Genomic DNA, 24,512 nt, shown 5'->3' with positions numbered 1-24,512 from the left:
GCTTATATTAAGCTGTAATATATAAGTTATATAAGATATACTTAAAAAAAGGACATCATTCTTGCTTGTGGCAAGGCACGTGTTCTCAATTCTGCAAGTGCTCAGGGATTTGAAAGTAAACAGAAATTCCCAAAAATGGGAATCAGGACTCAGTCGAGGGCTCTGCTTTGTAAGACTTTCTTTTACCAGGTTTCTGCATGCATGCAGAGGTATTTACACATTTCAGCATTTACTACTGAATTTATTTAAATATTTAAAATATATTTAAGACTTGTTTAGTATTAAATATTTTTAAATATTTTAAAATACCTTTGTTTTCTAAATAACATTCTTTTTTGTAATTATTGAATGTAAACATTTTTGTTTGATAGAAATATTCAAGTACAAAAAAGCTCATGAAATATAAACTGCTAGTAAAAAATAATCCCTCACCTAAGTAAGCCCAAACTAACAAGTTCAGAGAATGCACTACTTTTTCTGTATTTAGAGCAGTCTGTGCTCTTGATACCAGAACAAAGTGACTGGTTTTAACTATAACTTTTTTGAAGCTGAATATAAGAAAAAAAAAGTTATGATTTAATTTTATCAATGTATAAAATATTAGGAATTATGGCTGAGGAGAAATACAGCCATTCAGGTAAAGAAATGTTCAGGAGATGCAAGTGGGAGCCTGGCAAAGCTGTACATTCCCTATATAACTTGACACGTCTTGTGCATGGCTGACGTGACTAAAACCAATTTTACTTAATTCCTCCCACCCCAGTCATGGTTAAAAAAAGGTCTGAGATATAATACTCATATTTGTGGTTGATATTGAAAGTTTAGTTTAAAGAAAAGGGAAAGGCCACACCTTAGAGTTACTGGGTCTCTTATCTTGGGTTGCATGTTAACATCGTTTCTGATTTCCTTAAAGTATGAGCTGAAATTGGCTCACTACCTAGTTGATTTTATTTTAATTTAGAGAGCACGCTGTTAGTATTCTTCTTTTTACAATTGGGAAACACTGTTTAAGCAAAGCTCTGAATAATTTCTAACAGTGAGACTAGAGAGCAGAAGTAATACTTGAAAGAAGTGGCCACTTAAGAAATAGATCTTTGTTTATATTGCATTTGAAATCAATTTCTCTGTGTCAGAGTTGATTCAAAAGTTACTCTTTTTTTCCTTTGGTTACCTAATGAGAGCAATTTTTCTATATTTCTAGTTGTAATAGAATGTACGATAGATTTTTGGAAAAGTTGGATGTGAATGCAGCTGCTGTGATAGCTGTGGCAAATGAGAATAATTATGAGGGTGAGAATTGGAGGTACACTAACAAAAATATACTGCACTAATTTCAAAATGAATTTCAGTGTGAAGATTAAAAACTTAAAAATAAATAAGATTAAAATTTAAAACAATATTTGTGGCTTTTAATCTCTGCTATATAACAAAGTGCTTAATACAAAACCATCAGGCGCTAGGAACAACAAAGCTGTATTAATCACTGACATATAACAAAAAACAGTACTTTTAAGATTCTAGTCTTTCCAAAAAAAAAAAACCAAAACCCAACCCCAAAAAACCCCCAGAACAGAGATGGGAAAAACCAGATCTACAGCCTTTACAACAACCCGATCCTAAAATGTTTGGCATCAGCTGCTGCAACAGTCTGCGTACATAGTGTGTTTCAGAGGAGATTTCTAGCTAACGGTCAGTGACCCCCCCAAAATAATTATTGAACTGGAATTAAAAATAAACAGCCCCCTAAAAACCAACGGATAAATTATTTCATGCATATGGCTGTACAACTGTCCCTTTCATGGGTACTTTCAGTAAGGAGAGTTTCAGTTACACCAGATGTCAGACAATAGCTTCACTATTTGTTGGGATTTAAATATTTTGCTATAGAAAAATTCTTTAGTAAAAAACATGCAATCATGGTGGGACTATTTTTCAGCCCAGATGATGTCAAAAAGTCCCAGGATCCCCTTTCTCTCTTCAGATATCCCAGAACCATCTTTCCTGTGATGAGTTTAAATGTAATTATTTTCTCTATCCCCTGATAGGATGTTCCTTACCCTTCTGCAGCGCCCAGCACTCACCACTGTGAGACGTTAATTTATTAGATTAAAAACCAGAATGTGGTTATATAAAGCAGCAGTAGTAGGTTGGTTTGGTTTTAGTTTTATCGAAACATATGTACAGAGGTTTATGTGACTTATTAATAGTGGATGTAGGTACTTTTTTTATTCTTTTGAGTAGAAAAAACCCAACGCTGTATGCAAATAACCTTTATTTTTAAAGATCGGGGGGTGTCCTGTTTGTAACGTTGAAAATTTACTGAAATGCAAGTCAGTCCTAGCTCACTCTTGGCAAAACTAAAATTAAATTAGCTCAATTAAAACGAGCACCAAACTTGACTCACGATTTTCTTATAACTGCTGTGTTTAGCTCTTGAGTTGTGTGAAAAATGTCATGCATATTCCTTCCTCCTCCTGAGAAGTGTTGATCATGAGGTTGAGCTTGCTTTTCAACATTGGCATGGTAACGTCTTATTTTCACCTCTTTAAAAGAAATGGCTATGATTTTTAGGTGTGTTTTGTGTTGGCGATTTGCATGCAATAAATGTTTACTACGTTTTTCCTTTGAAGTGAACTTTTTTAGTCTTCAGCTACAAAAATAAGGAGCCAACTTTTTTTTTTTTTTTTTGCTCCAAAAACTGTGCATGTGCCATCTGCATCCAGATATAACTGCATACATAAGAGAATGCAAGCTGTGTGTTTGTCCCTGTCATAAGGGAGCTTCTGCACCTGCAACAACATTTCAGACAAAAATGGAGAAGCGACATGTGTCTACTGACCAAATGCATTTGTTAATTTAAGAACCAACATTGCCAGCCTGTAAGCTCTTTAGCTGGTTGGAGTCGTCTAGTACTTTCTGTTGGTTGTGCGATTGAATTTTTAGCACTAAACACTGCTTTCACTGTAATCTAAACCCTGAGAGAACAGCAGAATGTCCATCTATGTTTAGCTCAGGTTTTTTGGCTCTTCCTTCATTCCTTGGCCATGGTGAGTGGTTTTGGTTTCCCTCTTTTTTGGAAGAGGTTAAATTGAGTCACTGGACATCTTACCACCACCGAGTTCCAGTCCTAAAAACATTTAAGCAAGTGCTTAATTTAGTAAATCAGGTTAAGACCAGACACTTCAGTTGCCCCACCTTCTTCCTTACAATTTTGATTTTTATGTCTATAGCAGATAAATCTCTGGTTTAGCTCCTTCTTCATACCTACCTAAGTGGCAGTTGGTTTTTCGTTTCCTACCTGATGTACCCCTCTAGCCTGTTTATCTTTACCTGAGGATACAGACTTCTCAGGTCATCCTTGAGGTCCTCCTGAAGCATGTACTCTTCCATTCCAGCTTACTACTGCTCTTCTACTTATGAGTTTCTTCACGGTCTTCTTAAGTGCCAGCAGCTTGGTCTTTTACAGACCAGGTGAAGTCCCTCCATGCCATACCAGCTCCATTTGTTCCGGAAGCATTCCAAGTCCTGATGGGTTTGAAACCTTTCTCCTTGCGCCGTCTTCTCGGCCAAGTATTCAGACTGTGTGTTTCCACTGCTGTCTCTGGTCTTGTCCAGCACAGGAGTCCCTGTTTCCAGCTTCTTCCCCAGGAGACTAAATTTTGCCTCTAGATCTTGTCTCCTGCTTTTGTTTATATTTTTGGTATCAACACAGATCACAGCTCTAGGTTTCTCCCCAACTCTTTTTATTACCCCATTTTTATGTTGTTTATTTTTAGACCTTTAAGCAAGGGTGAGATCTGCTTCAATACAATACTGCTTTATGAATAACTAATATAACCACTCTGATCCAATAACAAATCATTTCTCTTTTAGTATGCCCTTAGGAGCAGCCACAAAGTTTGCATTCATTTTTCGGTCAAGTGCTTTTGATAAATAGATTAAAAACCAGAAGCACACTTGGGATAATCCAGAAGGTTATCAAGAGACTAAATAGAAGTCAGTATTCTTTCTTAATGAAAATGAGATGCTGAGTAGGAGCAAGACCAATGGGAACACTGAAAATTCATTATGAGATGTTTTATAGGGGAGAGGCAATGTCAAACGATTCCGCTCAGGTTTGCAGCTGTTAAGACTCAGCTGGAAGAAGCTGGAAAAAACTGAGGTCAAATGTTATTTTAAGGATTGGATGTGCCTAAACAAATCCATGTGTTTGTTCTCTTTACATTTTGCAATGACCTAGTGCAGTAGCTTAACTTAGGTAATTAAGGAGGTCAAACAGCAATGAAGAAACATGATCATATATAAGCGGGCAAAAGCCAACTTAATATTTAAATTGAGGGGATGGGTGAAGAGAGCTTCACCTGTTTGTTCTTTGCTTGGTAGGCAGCTTTGCCTTCCTGCCTCTTTGTGCCAGAGCCAACCACGTGCTTATAACTTACCTCCTCCTCTTCTGGGCTGCTCTACATCTTGTCTAACAGTTCCTTTTACTTTGAAAATACGATTGACATGGCCCTTGTGGCTCTGTCCCGCTCCAGGGGGTGAACTTCATGGAAATACTCGTTTCTGGCTTTGAGCTAAAATATCTTGACAATTTTTACCGGATTGTAAAAGCCTCTTGGGGGTTTTTTTGCTCACTGTGAGCAACACACGGATGCTACCTCCCCTCCACCCCTCTTTTAATGTCTATTAATGTATGCATTAGGTATATTTCAGAGCCCTATGGTGGGAGTGTGTGTGTTTGTGTGTGTATGTAGGCGTTGTCTTGCTTTCCCTCCCTTGCCTCTACCACAATCATCTCTTTCACAACCCCTTGAATCCGCTACCCCCAACTCTCTTGTAATAAGAGGATGACTAAGAATAAAGGCCAGATTCAATTTTGATGAAAAGGAGCTTAGCTGAACAAAATAACAAGCTGAACCAATTTTTGCCTCATTTTCAATTAAATCCTTTGATAGGAAGTTAGCATAAGTTAGTATTATTGCCTCTCCCACGAGGGCAGTTTAATCTAAAGGCATAAAAATCTTGCTTTCAATATCACTTTGGTTTGCTTCCTGGTATCTCTTGATTTGACTCCAGTCTATACCAAATGCTGGTATTAAAATTGTTTTCCTTCCTTGACACAACTCTTACCACTTTGCCTGCTAAAATACCTGATAACACCATCTCTTCTTCTGCATCAGCTGCAGGCTTCTTAGCTAGCCTGAAAATAATTCCTTGTCTTTCTGCTTTCTTACCCTTTTCCTGCTAATTAATCTTGAATTTCTCCTTCCTAAACAACTTTTTCATACTTGTGGGATCTTCTCTGGTTTCACACTACACCTGATGAAGAGAAATCCTGTCTTTTGAACCATAGAGAGTGAGAAATTAATGAAACGGTCATTTCTTTCACACGTGCATACGCAACCTCTGTTTGTTTTGAACAGCACTAAACATACTCTTCTTGAGTGTTAATTTATAACAGGATTTTTTTGGTCAATCTCAAAGGTTGGGCAAGATTATATCAGCCTGAAGAGGACTTGTGATAAAAAGGAATGCAGGGTGGCTCTGGGCTGCAGTGACTGTCTCAGTAGGGAGATGTGCATGAGTCAGCGAGTCCTCCAGGAAAAGGCTTTGTTCTTGAGGATCCCTTTCAGAGTATTGATTAACTGAAATTGGAGAAACCACTGAAATGTATGTTGTAAGAATCTGTTCTATTGCGCCAGGAGCACACCCCGGGAGGGTGGGGTGAATATAACATCTCACAGCTAACTTTACTGATGGGAAGAGTATGAGACTGGCTCAGAAAAAAAATAATAATCACAGAATCACATAATGATTGAGGTTGGAAGGGACCTCTGGAGGTCATCTGGTCCAGAGCCAGTTGCCCAAGACCGTGCCCAGGTGGCTTTTGGATTTCTCCAACGATGGAGACTCTGCAACCTCTCTGGGCAACCTGTGCTGGTGCTCGGTCACCCTCACAGTGAAAAGTGTTTCCTGATGTTCAGAGGGACCTTCCCATGTGTCTGTTTGTGCCTGTTGCTTCTGGTCCTGTCCCTGTGCACGGCTGAGAAGAGCCTGACTCCGTCCTCTTGGCACCCTCCCTTCGGGTATCGATACACATTGGTGAGATCCCCTGAGCCTTCTCTTTTCCAAGCTGAGCTGTCCCAGCTCTCTCAGCTCTGCTCATAGGAGAGATTCTTCAGTCTTCATGGCCCTTTGTTGGACTCTCTCCAGAATCACTATTAATAATTATCCTTATGTAGTATAGGTGTGGTAAATGTGTACAGAATACCCACAAATATAGAATGAATATCAAGAAACCTACTTCAGTGGAAAGATGGAGACTGATTTACATCCTAAACACTGAGACGTATATGTAAATGCACTGGGTAGTGCAGTAATAGAAATCATAGAAAGATTGGGACTGATTTCAGTAATTAAATGCTGGGAAGTCTCTGTCTTCAGAGTTTCACATGGGTTCTGTTCAATCTGTAGACAGTAGAGAACTGCTTCATCTTGCTTTAGTTGGCATTTCTTGAGGGGGAGAATTTTTTATTATTGACGCAATAAAAACAGGCATAAGATGAAACTATCAAAAATGTGATTTGAAATTTGAGTTGGTTTGCAGACAAATTTTTGTTTGGACAGAAATTGCTGTGCTCTTCTAAAATATTTGATGGCATTATCACAAATAGCAAAGAATGAGCCCAAATGGCCCATTGGATCACAACCTTTCTTCTTTGCTTCCTGTAATGCATGTTTACCTTAGAAATTAGGTGACTTCCTTGGCTAGTTATTCTTCGTGTCTTTGATACAGTGTATGGGTGAAACAGTACTTCAGTTTTATTCCTCATGAATGTCTTTCATTGCAATAGAACTGTGTTTGGTATTCAGTGTCACGCTGATTTTCCCAAGACAGTTGTGTTGTGAATTCTTGTGAACTTTGCTTTGGTTTCATAGTTGGCTTTCCACAACATGGTACCATCACAAAGGTCATAAGGAAGAGAGTTGACTTTGTGTAATCGAATTTCTTGGTTTGTATGAAACCAGATCCCAGGCTGATAAATGTAATATAAAGTTATCCTATAACTAAATATCATCATATCTACAGAGGTAGCCCTGGATCTATGTCATAACTCGTTCTCTTGTTGTTTTCTGTTCCAGAGTCGACAACTGGAATCAGAAACTGGAACGACTGAAGAGCACAGCCTCAACAAGGAGGCTCGGAAATGGGCTACCCGGGTAGCCCGAGAGCACAAAAACATCATCCACAGTCAGCGGGTAGGTTAGGAGAGCATTCATTTACAGATTTGATTTGTTGCAGCTCCCCACTGCATGAAAGAGGAGCTGCTCCAAGTGCTAAGGAATTACTTTTGTCCTGTTATCTCTCCAGGCAACCTGCCATTTTCATCTTAGCCTTTCTTGATGTGATACACTCAAACTGCCAGGTTAGCAGCTCCTCAGACGTTTTCGTTCATCAATACATTTTGCTATTCCCATACAAATCTGAAGTTACAGCTTCTACTTTACTGCAGATAACTTAGAGACCTACTTTTATTCTACACAGCATCCTTCTGTTCCAACTCAAGTTTCAGGGATTCTCTTATCTCCACCACATCATGTATATATTACCCGCAGAAAAAAATACATTCGTTTGGATATCAAAAGTCTGTTCAACACTAGGAAAATGCAAGAGTAATGCATTTAAATCTAATGAAAAGATGCAAAATTGTGTACTGATAAATTTATTTCTACATATGCAGCTCAACATAGAAGAACCTAGAGCTGTACTAGGATGTCCTAACTGGGGCTTCAGGTAGCTGTATGCAGCTGAGACTGTCTAGGAGTGAGAATAAAGTCAGCCAGTAGAAATGCATCCCTTGGGTCACCGAGTTCCTTAAACATCTATAGCAAGGCTCTCATGCTCTTGTTTAGAGAGAGCGTTGGGACCCAGGCTAGCTTCTGCCTAAAAAACATGTGTTTCACATGCTCAAATCAAGTCTAACTTGCATAGGCTCAGTTCAGTTAAAGAGGATGTGTCTATACTACAATATATATAATATATAGTATTCAGTGAGTGCTGCCCAGGATGTGGAGGACCTGGCTTCTAGTTCCACTTTAGAGATTTGAGCCATTCCTCAGGAGAATACACCAAGGAGGAAGCAAGGCCCAAGTAGGCGTTCACCATCTTACCTGTCTTCTGCTGAACCTGGGTCACTCTATAGCAAAAAATCAGAAGTTGTAGCACCAGGCAGGGGGTATTAACAGAGTCTGTAACCAAAATGTGATAGGAAAAAACTCTCCTCAGAGGAAGGAGGGGCTGTCGTGGATTCTGCTCCTAGCACCTGATGCTCCTTCTCCTCTTTCTCCAGACTCTTTAACACAAAGTGCATGAACAGTCACTGAACCAGGCACAGATTTGCAGATAACCGGTGACGATTTGTACAGTCGCACACTTTTTTAATTTTTCATTTGGATCTGTACAGTCAACATACATGTACGTGAACCTAAGAAGCTCCAAAGAATCTTCCATGATTCAGCAAATCCTCTGGACACAACGTTCCTGTGAATGCAGGAAACCTGTCTTGGCTTCCCCTACAGCAGGGCTGCCATTAGCAACTTCTCTCTCCATGTTTAAGATGCTCTTTTTCACCCTGACATAAATGTGGAGCAACATATCCATTTTAAATACGTAATTATCAAAATATAGATGAGTTGATTCCTACCACAATATCATGTTTTCATGAAGATGTTGAAGCATTCCCCCAAGTGGAATTTCCATGTGAAATACTGTGCTTTTAAATGGTGCTTTGCCTTGGTCATCATCTTTTTTCCTGGAATGGACCATTGTTGGTCAACCCAGCATCTAATCAAACAATAATTTCCCTGACTCATCATAAATATTTATCATGTAAATGACTTGCTAGCACTTACTACATCTGTGGTGTATTTTCTTATTTCTGACAGACACTTGAAGAGCTAGAGTGCCATGGGCCTGTGATGTCTGAGCAAACCCGAGCAGAACTGGAGCAGAAAATAGATGAAGCCAGAGAGAGTATTCGCAAAGCTGAGGTAAGAAGGAAATTATTTTGGCACAGAAGGATTTATGTTACAGCTATTTAATTTTGTCTGTGGAAATATGGAAATTTTAGCATCAAAAATCAGGGAATTTTAAGATATCCTGTTTTTTCCTTGATTTCATTCTTCTCAAATCACTGAACCAACTTAATGAAAACCTCAAGATTAGAAGAGTAATATTAAAAAAACCTCCTGATGAAGAATGATTAAACTTGCTGCATTTTCTGCTATTGTGCAAAGGTCAAGAATCTCTATATTTAGGGGCTTTGTCTTAAACAGAGAAAAAACAATCTCACATTTACTAGTTTCCTTCTGCTTGAAGGAATTAATACCAGAAAATGGTGATCATGTATCTCTATCTTCACGCTTTTTGGCTTCTAGAAGAAACTGCCATACACTGGTGTGCCTTCTAGTATTTTTTAATATACATATTAATTTATAATGTTGATGGGAAAATATTTGAAATAATCTTTGTGCCTCTTACTACTTTTACTCTGAGGTACTTTTGTAACAGTTACGGAGCCTTATGAGGCGTGTTCTGGGTTAAGAAAGACTCATGAAAAGATAAACTAGTTTCATACTTGACTGCCAGTGTTGGGCTGGTAGAAGTTAACCGTTTTCATGGCCAGTGATTCAGAAAACCTATTGCAAGCCACAGGAACTAATCTATTAGTTTTCAGCTGAGCGGGTTGCTTAATTAAAACTGTAGAGCAAATGTAATTGTTTCAGTTAATGCTTCTCATACCGCTAGATATTCAGAGTACCTGATGTAATTAGAAATGTGATTTACAGTTCAAGAGGTTAGAAAATACAGAGTAAAAATATTCCTCCTACTGGTGTGATGTTAGGCTCTCTTTTTAAAACAAATCCAGAATATGCTCTCTTAACAGAAAGTGTTATAAAATGCAATAGCCTTTCATTTTGAGTGAATTATTTCAAACAGACTATACTCCAAACTACTTTAGTGTATATAAAGTTAATGATTAAATATGCAAGGACAGAGAGCTTGAGAATGAAAGATAAAAGCAGCAGCAGAAAGAAATAAAATCAGGATAAGAAGTTGCAGAGGAGAAGGTTCTCACAAAAATATTACAAGAGCTACAAATTAAATAAGTCTGGAACTTAAGTATTTGCAAGTCTGAAGAATGCATAATTAATAGAACCCAATAAATCAGTGGAAACTGAGCAAAGAGATAACATGTTTCCTGGGGGAGAGAAAAATTGACAGGAATATTTTTAATTTGTTAAATTCTGGAAAGTTAGAACTTTGAAAGTAAGTGCTGCTATAGTAATGGCTAAGAAGGATCTCGGCAGTAGAAATCAGGCCATGGTCCTGTATGAATGTTATAGAGAGCACAAAGGCAGGGATAACATGCCAATTATTGCCTATGCAGATTTAGCAAAGAAGAAATTTTAAGAGCACATGAGGACTTTTGCCCAGCAGAAGGTTGGCTTTTCGGCGAGAATTAGCTAAAAGAGCTTGAGACAAAATTGCAGTTGCCTTGGCCACAGCCACAGAGTATAACTGAGGATAGAAGGAAAGTGCCAAGAAGTGCAAGGTTTCTATATAAAAAAAGAGATGTGAGGTCTGAAATAAGCCCTGTAGTGTGCTGTAGAAGGCAGCAGTCTTTTCCAAAAGCAGAGGGAGGGATAGAGCTCCGCTGGGAAACATACTGGGCAAGGAGTGCACGGCCAGGAAGGTGATTCATGAAGCAGTGGAGGGGGACAAAAATAGCATATAATTCTCAGATGTAATGAGGCGCAAATGTGGAGTCATATATGCGCATCCTTATAAACACCAAACAGTACTCCAAAGAGGGAGAGAGCATGAATATTTTTCCCCGAGATGTGTTTTACATTATTGTCTCTATTAAATGCTTTCTACCAAGTACTGTGTTTCCGTGGATTTCCAGTGCTAGCCAGTGAGTTGTAGTTAAAATGTCCCTTACCTTTCTAATATTTAACACGTGTTCTGTTTTCCAACAGAAAAGGGTGAAAGTGCCAAGTACTTGAGTCCAGGAAGATTCGGTAGCTGGGTGATTTTCACTTATTTTCTTCCTTTTCTTTTGGTACAAGTTTTCTAGTGTGTATTTCAAAGGCATGAAGTTGTCTCTGAGTTTTTGAATGGAAGGTGTGTAAACCACTTCGTGACTTTTACATATTGCTATGTAAGTTACTTACAGTACAGAGTTTTTTTTAAGAGAGACTAGTAAATTAATTCAGTAAGCCTTTTTACTTAGGAATGGGCTTTTCTTTTAGCTTCAACCCTTATTAGTCCCCAGTCCTCTAAGTGGCCCTATTAAGTAATTTCAGGACCAATAATTAGACAAGAGATTTTTGCACACGTACGATCTGTAGAAGAATAAACTATGTAAGCTTTGAGTAAAACCATTTTCTTTTGTAATACAATTATAATTCTTTTCAGTATGTGAAAACCAAACATTTGCAGCATTCCTGCATATTTAAGTGCAACTGATTAAGTTGGAATTACTGATGGTTGGGTACGGGAATGGTATTTGTGCAAAAAGTTATAGTCATGTATTTAGGCTGTAGGGGAGCTGAGGAGCTGCCTTTTCCCCATCCCGCTGCACTGCATTTGGGTCAAGGAGCTGCAGCTGGTGAGGAAAGCAAAGCAAAGACACCCCTGATTTATCTCCCTGCTTCAAAGAGGTCCTTTTCAGGATAGCAGGTGGGGAAAGAAGAGTGTCTGGAGAGTTGGCAGGAGTCAGTGGGCAATTAGTGGAAGGACCTGGCTTAGGAAGGAGAAAGATTTTTCAACACCTCCACGTTATTCAGAAAAAGAGGACTTGGAAGGTGGGAAAAGAAAGATTGCACAGGCTTTGTTTCTTTTTGTGAAAGTCAGTTTGATGTGTGCAATTTATAAAGTAAAGCAACAAAAAAAGAAGTCCCCAAAACATACAAAGAACTCTTTATTGGATTTACCTTTGTGGCTGTTACTGAAGGAATGATATTTTATGGTTGCCTGACACCATACACGGCTGCACTGTGTGAACAGCCCAAAGTAATTTGCCCTCTGACACTAGTTAGTTCATTATCACCTTGTCACATTAAGTCTTACCATCTGCAAAACTTTGTGGATACTGCTGTGATTGTAACTGGAAGAGTAATATATTCTGGGGCCGTGTCTGAAAGTGTTTGATGGTAGCATGTAGATTTATTTTTTTTAAAAAAACAAACTGTTTTATTGGGAAGGTATCAACACACTTTACTCGCAGCTGCAACAAGTATTGGTTAATGTACTGTTGTTTCTTGCCACGATGGTCAAATTTCACGAGGAAAGCTCCCATCTATTCTCATTGAATAAAGCACTAGAGGGTAGCACATCTAGAAGATGGCAGTGCTTGCAGGGTATGAATTTCATAACCTTGAGATAATTTCCTCAAGTCAGTGGCTGCATCAACCTGCAATACCTGCAGAGCAGCATGTGTAGGACTTACTGTTTCTAAATGACGGTGTGTGTGCACTGCCAGCACTTTGAAGACATTTTGCTGAATGTTATTTGTAGGTCACATGTGTGTGCATGTGTCTGTGCACACGCTTTCTCTCCTCTTGTGGTGTGTTAGATAGTATGTATCCTCATTCCAGAGGTGTTCTACCGTCTTCCTTTTGGTTTTTTTAATGTTTTTCTCTTGAAATGCTTTTTATTTTTATTTCCTTTCTGGACTAGCATGCCTGTTGATCTATCCCATTTTGGCTTCTTCACCCACTCTTTGGTGCTTTTTCCTTTGCAAATTTACTCTCTTCCTCCTTTTCTTTCTTCATCCTTTCTGAAGGGGAAGATAACTTCACAAACAGATTGGGATAAAATTTTGCCTTTCTTCTGGCAAAGCTATTTTGGTCATCGCTAGATGCTTCCACTTGCGTGTTTCTCCCTGGGGAATTTTACATTCTTGACACACTGCTCCAGTGCCAGCCTGCTAAACTCTCAGAAGACAAACAGGTCTCTGTGTGCCATCTAATAGAACATGAGCTGAGTCAGAACCTTTTAGAGACGATAAATATTGGTAATGTGATTTCTCTGGGGTGTATTGTGCATAGATGTATTCATCTCGTTGCCCTCTGCCTCAGAGACACCAAATCTTTTGAAATCTTAACAACTGAGAGGAGCTGAGGAACTGTACCATACATATAACTTATGTATTTTCTGACAAGCACGATGGGTGTGGAAGCAGGCGTAATTTGAAGATACAGGAAAGAAATACAGAAAAAGTGTGCACAGGATCAAGACACATTGGAGAAACTAAAGTTTTTTTGGTCTTCTGCAAGATGCAGTGCCTGAACATGAAACCTTAGACTGGCATATTCACTGCTCAGTGGGTTACTTTTGATCTTTTTCTCCCCGGGATAGAAGGTATTTTTCCTTGTGATGTTTCAGGCAGCAGAAACATGCTTGATTAAAGTTTGGGGAAAATTACAGCTTATGCCGGAGTGCTCCTGTACAATTGATACATGGTAGATGATGTACAATGACTGTAACTGATAACTAGAACACATATTTCTTCTTGAAAATGGGAAGTCTCTGTTTTGTTAAAGGTTTTTTGTTTGTTTTGCTTGCTTGTTTTTAAAGGGAATGTTAGAGTATGTCTCATAATACCTCTGGCACTGGCAGAGTGCTCAAATTGACTGTGGTTAATGCTACACCATAGAGTTTAGATCACAGAGGAACTCCAGCCTTGTCAAAACAGCATTTAACCACTGCTGCATCAGGGCTGGGTTTTGATAAAGACAAGCACTGAAAGCAGAGGGTGCTCACTTAAATTGAAGGTGGCACGATTCAAGCATCATCTCTAAAGGAGGTCAATGCCTTTGAAATTCAGTAATTTGAGAAAATAAAGTATTCTTGTAGCTCCTTTGTACTTACTCAACCAACTCAGGTAACTGAACTAGAACTTCTGTATTTGAAGCTTTCATTTTTGTCACAACAGTAAGGAAGGTTGCTGGGCATTTTACAGCTGTTAATTCAGCCAGTTGAATAGATCTGATTTGCCTTAAAATAGCTTTCTATTTCTCCACTGTCCATGTCCCTTTAAACTATTGGAGAGAAAAATTTACTGTCTCCACTGATTTGTGTTGCAGAAATAAGGGAAGACAAAAGTTGAAGCTGTTCCCTTGGTTTCTATAATCCTTCTTTCAGCCTGCATCCTGGACCCTGAGGCTGGGTTACTCAAATTCTTCCTCTCATCTTATTTTGTCTCTATCAAACTAAAGACTCTGGTACTTTGACAGCCCAGTGTGGGTCTCACCAAGCAGTATAGCTGGTCCCAGGGCTGACATAATTTTTCTCAATGATGATGGGAGATTCCCCATTTGTGCTCAGGTCTACGCTCAAGGAAGGTCTTGGGGCCTCCACAGCAATTAGTCCTATTTCCACTTCATTGTAAGGGGATGTGTTTTGTGTCATCATTAGGATATCTACAACTCTCAAGGGAGTATTTGTACCAGATAAGATTTGATTAAGACTTATTATGGTGCTGTTTACTTCATTTGATTAGTTCAGAAGCTGAGGTCCATTTTTAATTGTAAATAGAGGGCTGTTTTCTCCCTTGCCTTATATTTGGCTATGAATATTTATTATTGTGCTGTGGTAACAGTTGTGTTTGCTGGCTGGGCTCCTGTTCTATCTTAGGATTAATCTATTAATCGTATGCTGCATGTGGTCCTACTGCGTCTCAAGTAGACGTAGCTACGTTTCAGCCTGGTTTTATTTGTGTGTTCTTGCAGTGGAACCTTTCAACTGCAAGAGTGGTGTCATTCTCTGCTCGTAAGAACTGTGAGGAAAGCTACTTCCATATGCTTCACTAAAATAAATGACGTGGAATGAGGCTACCAACCCCAAAAAAGTTGAATTTGTAAAATGTCACTTGCTACCATCTATGGCTTTGCTCAGGAAACATATGCTTGGGAGGGCTGTGCTAGGTAAACAGATTGCCTTCTCGGCAGGAGATTTGTAGGAGCTCTTAGTCTTTCCGGCTAGGCAGATTGAGGACTAGCCTGGAAAAATGCCACCAACATCCACAGATCAGGAATTTTGAACTCTTTTGGTGTAAAACAGTTTAGTGAGGACATGTGCAGAGATGAGAATGTCGTTGAGAACATCATCAGAGCCCTGAAGCTGTATTATGGTATTAGGAAGATGTACGAGCCTTAGTTCTTCAGCCGTATCCCAACATTTAATCATTCCAACTGCAGTGTTGCAAAAATTTTACTATCATATTTGTGAATTTTTATCTTGAATTCATACTTTCTCATAATTATTTTTCAGGGACTTGCTGTGAGAAATTTGGAGAGCATGCAATAGGCTCGGATCCTGCTTAAATATTTCACAGTATATTTTTTTGACAAACCTGCTTGTTCTGGTATGAACAATGAGAAGGGAAGTCTTTATAAGACTGGGGTATATGAATTCACAATAATGATAAAGAGTTTTTTTTCATTAGTGGACATTTAACAGAGGAAAGTATTTTGTGGGATGAAGGGGCAAGAACAAACACAGAGATGTTTTGAAACTAATGATGAAATCCAGTCGTAAAGATTCCTGGAAGGATATAGTCAACTGAAGAGCCATATGTGCTCTCTATATAGATCCCTCTGTTCTATAAAGGTTAGATATCCTTATATATGAAAACAAATGGATAAGTTATTTTGAAAACATCCTACAAATAACAGTCATCATGACTTTAAATGTTGCTGAGATGACGAGTGATTGCTGTATCTGATCTCTCAGTCTTTCTGGTAAAGGGATCAGGGATTAGGCTGGGCCACAAGAATATTAAAGTTGCCTGTTTTGTAGATTTTCTTTTTGTCTTTTTTTTTTTTTAATATTCAGTTCTTTTGAAAGGTGGATCACACTGCAAATCCAACTCAGTTCCTTAAACCTGTGGTTTGAAAGTGGTATCATTTTGGGTTAGGAGTGTTGGGGGTGAATCTAGTCCAGCCTCTGCTTAAGTCTTACTGCCTCTTTTGACTATGAAATGTATGCAACATCTTTCATTATATTAAGAACCAGTATTCATTACCAGGACTGCAGAGAAATGTGTTAATAAAGGTTTGCATACATACATTTTATATCCATTTCATTTTCTACTTACAGAATGTGGGTAATTTCCATTCAGTTCCATTACCAGTAGCCTGGGAACAACTTCTTAAACCCTACAAAATGCTTTGCTACTGCTCTCATCTCCTCTCCATCTCCTTCCCTACCAACTGCTTTCTCTGTTTAGGAATCTCCAGTGTTTTTATATTCTTGAGCTTGGGAAAAAAATCAGCCTTCCAGTTGGGCTGCAGCTACGCAGGTGGGCTCTTCTCCATTAATAGCTTCACCTCTGTTTTCTTAACCTTGGCATTCACTCTTGAGACATGTTATCTGTGTCAGTGTTTCATTTCCTGTTTGCTTCACCTTAAGAGGCTCGTTTGATTTAACTCCATGCAGAATATTTAGCATATAAATTAACTAACTCTGCTGTAATATCTGTAGAAACTTCACACCCATCCTCCCACTTAAAACAACCCACTCAGTGTTGTGCTGAAAAATGTCATTTATTAGCTCGTTCCCTAGCTGGTGCAGAAAAAGCACTGGGTTTGGGGTTTTTGGTCCTGGCCAGGTGGATTCATAGCAGTGGGTGGTTCCAGGCTGTGACAGAACTCACTGCTCTTGCTCTGTTGCAGGCACAGGCTGAGCTTCACCTGGAGCCAGGTAGCAAGTGTATTTTTTGGGGTGCAGAGAAGACAAGGGAAACACAGGTTAGAGCAGAAAGAATATCTTTCTTACCTGTTTTTTATAAATCTCTGGCATTGTACGGTCTTGATTTACAGTACTGCAGGTGAGCACTGTACAGCTAAAATTACCGATAGACTCCCCTTTCAAGGCAGAGCTCAAGTTTGTGCCTCAAGGATCAAAATTTTAGATGAGTTGTGTCAGATGGGATTTTTTATTTGATTGGGGCGTTTTTGGCATATCTAACTCTACACCCAAAACATCAACAAGGCAGTGAAAGTTGAGCTACCTGGATTATCTGTTCATGCATCCCTGCTTAATAATGCTGGACTGTGATTTAAAACTGATTTTCAGGGGAGGGCTTACGTTGTGTTTTGAGAAATTTGTGGCATTCCAATACTTGTTTTTACTGTACTCACAGTTACTTCTACCTGTCAATGGGCAAATTAATTCTGGTGACGCAAAATTTAAATGATAGGGTATTTCTCATTAAAAAACATTGTTTTGTTTTCATAGTTTTTTAATTAAAAAAGCGTAGAATTTAAACAAAAATTACTCTAAATGAGAAAAATAAAGATAGTATCTTTCCAGCCTTTCCATGTTGTTTTCTTATTAGCTAAAACAATTTGCCAAATGAGACTATCCAACCCACTAATGATTTTGTTCCTGCCACTAGAAAAACATTGCAGTGGAGTCAAATATTTCTCACAAAAGACACTTCAGGTCTACTTGTAATCCTAATTTAATCTGATTTTAATATCTGAACATGCTCGTAAGTATAACCTTCATCTAAAATAAATAATTCTGAATTCTTTAAGAGAAACAATCTGGGCTGGGCAGTGGGGTTCAAGTGGTTTTAGTACAGATGAAAAAGCACAGGGAATGTACGACAGGGAGGGCAGCGCTCTGATGGGCAAGAGTCACGGTCTTGTTCTGCGCCCTGAAAAATCGTGTAAACTAAAGCAACTCTACTTTCAAGAAACTCCATTCAAAAGTGATCTAACAGTCATAAACTGAAATATTTAAGGGGCCGCGTTAGATCAGCTTTGCTGGATTTCTGTGTTTGCTTTTTACCCCAACACTTATAAATGAGTTTAAAAGACTTGTAAGCGAGGTGTTTGTGGGATGTAAATGAACATTTGGTTTCTTACAGGCCCTTTTCTTTCTGGGAATAGAGAACAGCTATGTAACGTATTCTTGCTGGTTTTAATTTTCATGACTTCCAAAGCAGTTGTTTATCTTCATCTTGTGCAAGCTGTAGGTCTAAAGCCTTTGCTTAATTAAGACTGGAACAGTAAATAAACAAAACTGTGCCTTCTTCCATGTAGAGCAAGGATAGGTATGTGAGAAATAGATAACAATATTTATATTTTTAAAAACTTTGGAGGTTTTTTCTTTCATCTTCTTATAACCTACCATCAGCTAAGGCAAAAGAACAGCTCAGAGAACAGGAACCACCCAGAACACTGTTTGTAAACTTTGTGGGTGGCTGACAGTTTTTAAATCAGTGCAAAGATATCCCAGTCCTTAGCTATCAACAGTAATTGGTAAATAGTAATTGTAAACAGCAATTTCACTGTTAAATAGGAAAACATTTGTCCTACAATGAGACTTAATAATGAAAATTGAGCAGCACCCAGGTTTCAGAGTGAGTGCTGGACTCCAGCATTCCTGTGCTTTTAAACCTCAGCAGCCTTCCTGGAGATACTTAGTATATAAGTGGTTACTTGATTTCAAATATTTTCAAGTGGGTGAGCCTCTGTCAGTGGAGGTCACTCAGTCAGGAAGCATGTGTGTCAGCTAGAGTCCATTTGGCTGAGAGGGAAAATCAATGATTAAAGCCTTGTTTAGTTTTTAATTTGAAATATATGATCTTTTTGAGGGAACAAGGCTTCGAGGACGAGTGCATCCTTTTTTAAGGGTATTGTTTGTCAGGAAACACACCGTGTCTCCTGTCACTGCATCACTTTCTGACTACCTTCCCGTGTCAAACAGAGAGTGGAGCTCTTTTCTTTTTTGGGGAACAGAAACTGTGGGAATCTGGCTCCTCGTGGAGCTGCAACCTTCGTGCAAGGCGGGTCCCTCCATGTTGGAGTCAGGGCTCCAGCTTTGCAGAACCCTCACCTTCCAAAGGGAAGAGCCTACCTTGTGCCTGGGTACACACACAGAAAAGCTTGTTGCATGACTTGGTGCAGGTGAAAACACCAGTATTTCTGCAGGATGATCCCTTGTTTCCCTCTTACTTAACATTTTATTCTGGCATAATGAAAGCATCAAACCCCAGCTAATTTAGACATAGTGATATTTGAATGAGGTGCTTGTATTTTTAAATATGTAGCTGTTCCTGTGTGAGAAGCAGAATAAAGTTATACTACTGTCTGGTTTTGGGTTTTGGTTTTATTTTCATATAGGTAGGAAGCTGTTAACTCTGGTCTACCAGTATAATTATTTAGGTTAAAATATATGTATGCTTGTAAATAACGTTATCCATCTTTCAAGTGCAGGCCTGACCTAATACTGTAAGTACTTTTATGGCTTGTCTGCAGTGGAATGAAACTCAAAACATTTGTGGTTTGGAACAAACATTTGTTGAATATTAAGACTACTGTGTGTAAATAGAGTGGGGTAACTCGATTGGATTCGCTGGGTACCTTGAATTAAAAACTCTTGTCTGACCCTTAGCAAGTACAGTCAAGGATCTTGGAGCAGCTTGTTTATTTTAACTAACAAGTTTGTACAAACAACATGGTTTACAGCAGACTGAGTGCTAATATGAACTACAAATGTTTATAGCATGCCTAGACTAATGTTTATTGCTGTTGCATAACTCAAGCTAATTGGAAATTGCATAACAAGGTAAAACAGCAGAACAACTAGGCTGATCATTTCCCAGGCAACTTTTGTTGAAGGAATATGGAAAGTCCTCGTAATATGATGTCTGAATATAAAGACAAATTAGGGGATAGCTACTTTACTCCACAAGTACATATATACACGGAGGCACCTCAGCTTGGTAACGTGATGAAATGGGGAGTTTCTCATTAACAAGCTAAAGCAAATGACTTGCACTGACCTGCACTGAGTCAATCTATCACAGTTTCAAACAGAACCCAATAAAAGGATGATGTGGCCACCGAAGCCGCTAACCCACCCGTGCCCTACCAGAGTCACAAATTAACCCCATCTGGATGAGTAGCCTTGGACTAGGTTGTGCTCCCACTACAGGTGTCTGACCTGCGCGTTGATGTGCAGCTGCCAGGGTTGGAGCTGACCGTGCTCCAACACTTCATCTTGGGTGTAGGAGCATCCAGATAAGAGGCAGGAGCAGTGCTCATCTTCACTGGGTGCTGTAGAGCCACTCATCACCCCTTCTTTCAAAACAGATGTAGTTAGAAGGTGGGTTTGTTCAAAATCTTGAATATTTATTAACAGGAGAGAGGTGTGTTCACGTGCAGAAATTGGCGTCCTTGGATTCAGCTTTTTTGGTGCAACCCATCTGTGCTAACATCTTTGATTTAAAGTGTGTTCTCTGTTTAGCTTGATAGAGTGAGAAATCCACTTCTCAATTTAATAAGTGCTCCTAAAACAAATTTTTCGAAATAAAAGGTTAATGATTAATTAAAATTATTATTGTTTCCATGTTCTTACAGCTTTAAAATATGCAAACTAATATAAGTAGGGGCAAAATGAAACAATCTAAGTGAGAGGTATTGCCTTTCTAAGACCAGGAAAGGGATAAAATTCCTACTCCCTTCACCCCTGGAACTCAAAACTCTTAACACCATCTAACACTTGTGATTTCAGACCTTTTCATAGGTATTGCTTTTGTAAATATTTACAAATTTCAGGTTGGGGCTTGGGCCACACTGACTTACAAGGTTTTCAGAAGATGCTTGATGCCACAATTGAATTGAAAGGATCTGCCTTTCAGTGTAAATGCTGATGTGAGATCAATCTTTGGACTTTTTATTCTTTTTAAATCAGTATTTTCTGAATCTTGGCTGAAGTAGTGTGATGCATATTAATGTATTTTAGTTTTTTCCTCATTTTCTCAGCTATATGAACAGTATTTACAGTACGTGTTAATTATTCACCTGAAGACCACTTGCACGGAGAAGTGGACACTTCACTTGCTAAGTGGCTTTGGCTTTTCCCATGGGAAATATTTCTCCACCCTGTCCGATCCTTCAGTCTCTGTATGAGCATGCAGCTGTACCCATATGAAGATAACATGTCACAGAATAAATTTTACTCTAATAACTTATCTACTTTGTAAAAATCACATTTCTTCTAAAGGGAATTAAAAATAATAGCTCTCGAAAGTAGTTTCATTGTTTGAAACAGGTTTAAAGTCACCTTTGCAAATAGTTTTAAAATTAAAATGGATCCACGTTTGAGTGTTCAGCTGAATGAAAGTTACAGTCATTTATTTTCTGATTTATCTTCTTAATAGAAAGATAATAGTAAAGTGCAGCAGCATGTCAAAAACAAGACAAATACCAGTATCATTTCAGCTCAACACAAAATTTTGTATGTAGTCAGGATATGGGTAAGAGATAAAAGTATGTAGCACCTGTTGGCATTTTAATTCACTGTACGTCGATTCTTACACAGTCTACTGTGCTTCAGTCACTACAGAAAAAGTAATTTCCCTCTGATTTTGGCTTAGACCCATCTATTTTTGCTGGTTCTGCTTGGTTCCCCAGCACCGCTGACAGCTTGATGTGTCAATACAGGCAGTGATGCTGAAGTAAAGGGCTTCTGATCCCCGTGGAGGGGGGCGGAAGGGCGAGAAGGGAGATGGAACTTTGCTACTTGTCCAGTAACGTGCTAAGAATGAACAATGCTGTGAAAGGAAATGCAGGAAGAACTCCAGGGCGGTTCAGTGAGTTTCTGTTATTGCCTCCATCAGTGACTCACTTGAAGGACCTTTGGTAAATCACTTGATTTTTGTTCCTCTGATGAGCAAGTGCAACAGGCCGATGATGATAGGGCTGAACTGGACATAAATATCCTCGATTTTATTCCTAGGTTTGCCCCCCACTTCTTGATGCGGTCTTTGAAATTCTGCTTTTCTTTTCTGGAAATTCTGCTTTTCTTGAAATTGTGAATTTCTTCATGCTACTCTTTCCTGTTTAGATTGTTAAATAATTTGGATCAGGGTGGTGGTTTGCCATGAATTTGTTAAAGCCTTGGCTCTGTAGGCCACAAAGCATGCCAGGATGCTGAGCTGAACCCAGCTGTCAGAAAACCTAACTTTTCGTTCTGTTCTAAAGACAAAAATCACGAATCTGTTCACTGAAGTGTGATATTTATTTAATTTTGGAATTATTAAGATATTCTGTTTCCATAACAAATAAACTTACTGTGATCTCTGGCAAGCGCTGGTGGAAAATGGCCTCATTTTGGGGGGTGGTGGGTTTGCGTGTGTGTATCGCATCAGATTTATTTGTGTAGCACATCCAGTTTAGTCACCAGCTGTGAGGGCATCCAGGGTCCGTAGCCCAGGAGTATTCCTAATGTTAAAAATACTGTGAAGCACTGGGTTTTGTCTGAGTTTTTGCACTTTGAAAAGAATCTAAACTAACCAACCACTAGCATATATGAATAGAAAGTTAGCGTAAACGAACAGATGTTATTTTAAAAACACCAACTTGTGAAATTGGCTGTGCCTGTAGTTTTGCATCTCTAGAAAACCATTCCCTGTCTCTTGGCTCTCACACCACGTTCCTGCAGGCAAGGAAATGAAGAGCCGGACTCGTTTCCACGTTGAGCAGCTTTTGGAGCCACCTGAGTAATTTGCGGATCAGGAAATAACTCATTTGAATCGTGGCAAGGAGCGAAACATAATCTTGAAAGAATTCTGACCTGTGCGTGTTTATTTCCTCAGATAATTAAGCTGAAAGCAGAAGCCCGTCTCGATCTGCTGAAGCAGATTGGTGTGTCCGTGGATACGTGGCTAAAAAGCGCCATGAACCAAGTGATGGAAGAACTGGAAAACGAACGCTGGGCCAGCCTGCCCTCGGTGACCAACAACGGCTCTTCACACCTGGTACGCCTTCCAACCAGTTCACCTCACCTCGTCCCCATGTGGCTCTTCCCTAGTAGCAACTCCTAAGTTAATATTGATTGTAAACCAAAATTGATAATATTTGGTTGTTTGTTAGCTAACTGGAAAAATCTTGTAGCTATGTGGCTGAAGCATGTGGCTGAATTTAATGCAAAAGAAACCAACCAAAAAAAAAAAAAAAAAGGATTTCTGGGTTCTGTTGCTGAGTTTATTTAGATTGATTTTTCTGACCTTGGATAAGTGCCATAACATATATTTGCCATCTCCTGAAAAGAAAAATGTCTGCGTGGTTTTTTGAAGTTTCATTAATAGTTTACGATGTTATCCGAGATACTTGGATGAAAGGCTTTATTCTTCTAAATGTTTAGAAAACTGTAGACTCTACATCATCTCTTAAAGAGTCATTTATGTAGAGATCACAGTGAAAGGCATTGGCAGAGCAAAGCCTCTTTCCCAAATTGATTTGGATATTTGAGATGAAAATTTAATTCATTAAAAATCAGCGTAAGGCCTTGGAAAACAGACTGTCCATTCCTGTGAGCAGGGTTAGATGTTTCCCTCAAAGATTTGTCATAGATTTTGATGTTACTGCGATTCACCTGCCAGTTACTGCCGTGTTATTTGAGACACAGTAAATATTTGGCATTTTCTATATGAATCACTAGTTTCACTTAAAGCAGTAAAGAAGTTAAATTGGAGCAGACCACAAACCTGATCACTACTGCATTTCATCCAAAGAGTTGGTAACTTCTTAAACTGTTAAATTCAATTGCGTGTGTCTTGCTGTGTTCAAAGTCAAGCTAACTCTTCTGAAAATTTTATCCAATATACCCAAAATTGAACTGAAAAGCAACTTTGATCAGTGGAAGATTGGTCGTTATTTTTTATTCAGTTTTGCGTAAGACTAATTGCGTTTGTAATGTCTATGGCTGGTTTGCAAAATAGGCTAGAGACATCTCCCATCTGTTTAGCTTGGAAGAAAGCTCATTTTTATGTAATTCAAGAAAAAATAAAAAGCAAACTCTCATTTTCCTCCCCATTAGCCCCCCAAGAATGATATATTTCAAAAATAAATAGTGATGGCTGAATCGAACAGCTGCCTGAACCCTGTTCAGAAAAGAGGAACTGCTAAAAGAGCTCATAAAAACTTTTTTTTTTCAATTCCCCTACATGGCATGCGATGCTGAGCTGTCACCTTGGGCAGTAAAACTAACCAATCTGTTGCTCTTCACCAGTAACCAACTAAAATAAAATTCCTGAAGGTTTGGTCAGTTTGCCTCGAACAAATTTTAAATTTTCTCTGTGTGTTTATATATTTAACAAAACGCAGAGGCTTTTATAAAGTCTCACTTTGCATGTGGATGTTTTCCTAACTATAGTCTTCATACGCTATTAAAATTAATTAATTCACACTTTCTTTTTAATCTTCAATGCTTTGGACAGACAGAATATGTCTAACAAAGCTTTCAGGGGGAACGGGGATGTGGTTTTTCATTGCATTGCAAACAATTTAGAGGATGGCTTGCTCTCGCTGACCACCTAAGAGAAACAAAATCTCCATTTCAGCAAGTATGTGCTATCTACACACAAAAAATCCTGCTTGTTCCCATGTTTCTTCATGTTTTTCTGCTTCTTTATTGTTTTCTTGGT

General features: G+C 38.8%; 1 protein-coding gene across 2 annotated transcripts in view; it reads left to right on the top strand.

Moving 5' to 3' along the window:
- The window catches only part of FCHSD2 (FCH and double SH3 domains 2), a 167,244-nt gene that overhangs the window by 130,776 nt on the left and 11,956 nt on the right, over positions 1–24,512 (top strand). For both annotated transcript variants that reach the window (XM_074816522.1, XM_074816521.1), the window contains 3 exons: positions 7,144–7,260; positions 8,947–9,051; positions 22,683–22,844. In XM_074816522.1, the coding sequence (XP_074672623.1) occupies positions 7,144–7,260; positions 8,947–9,051; positions 22,683–22,844 (384 nt within the window). The remainder of the gene's footprint in view (positions 1–7,143; positions 7,261–8,946; positions 9,052–22,682; positions 22,845–24,512) is intronic.

Source organism: Strix aluco, chromosome 2, assembly GCF_031877795.1.
Source record: "Strix aluco isolate bStrAlu1 chromosome 2, bStrAlu1.hap1, whole genome shotgun sequence".
NCBI lineage: Eukaryota > Metazoa > Chordata > Aves > Strigiformes > Strigidae > Strix > Strix aluco.
The sequence above is the reverse complement of the archived record's forward strand: the minus strand, read 5'-3'. Positions and strand labels throughout refer to the sequence as shown.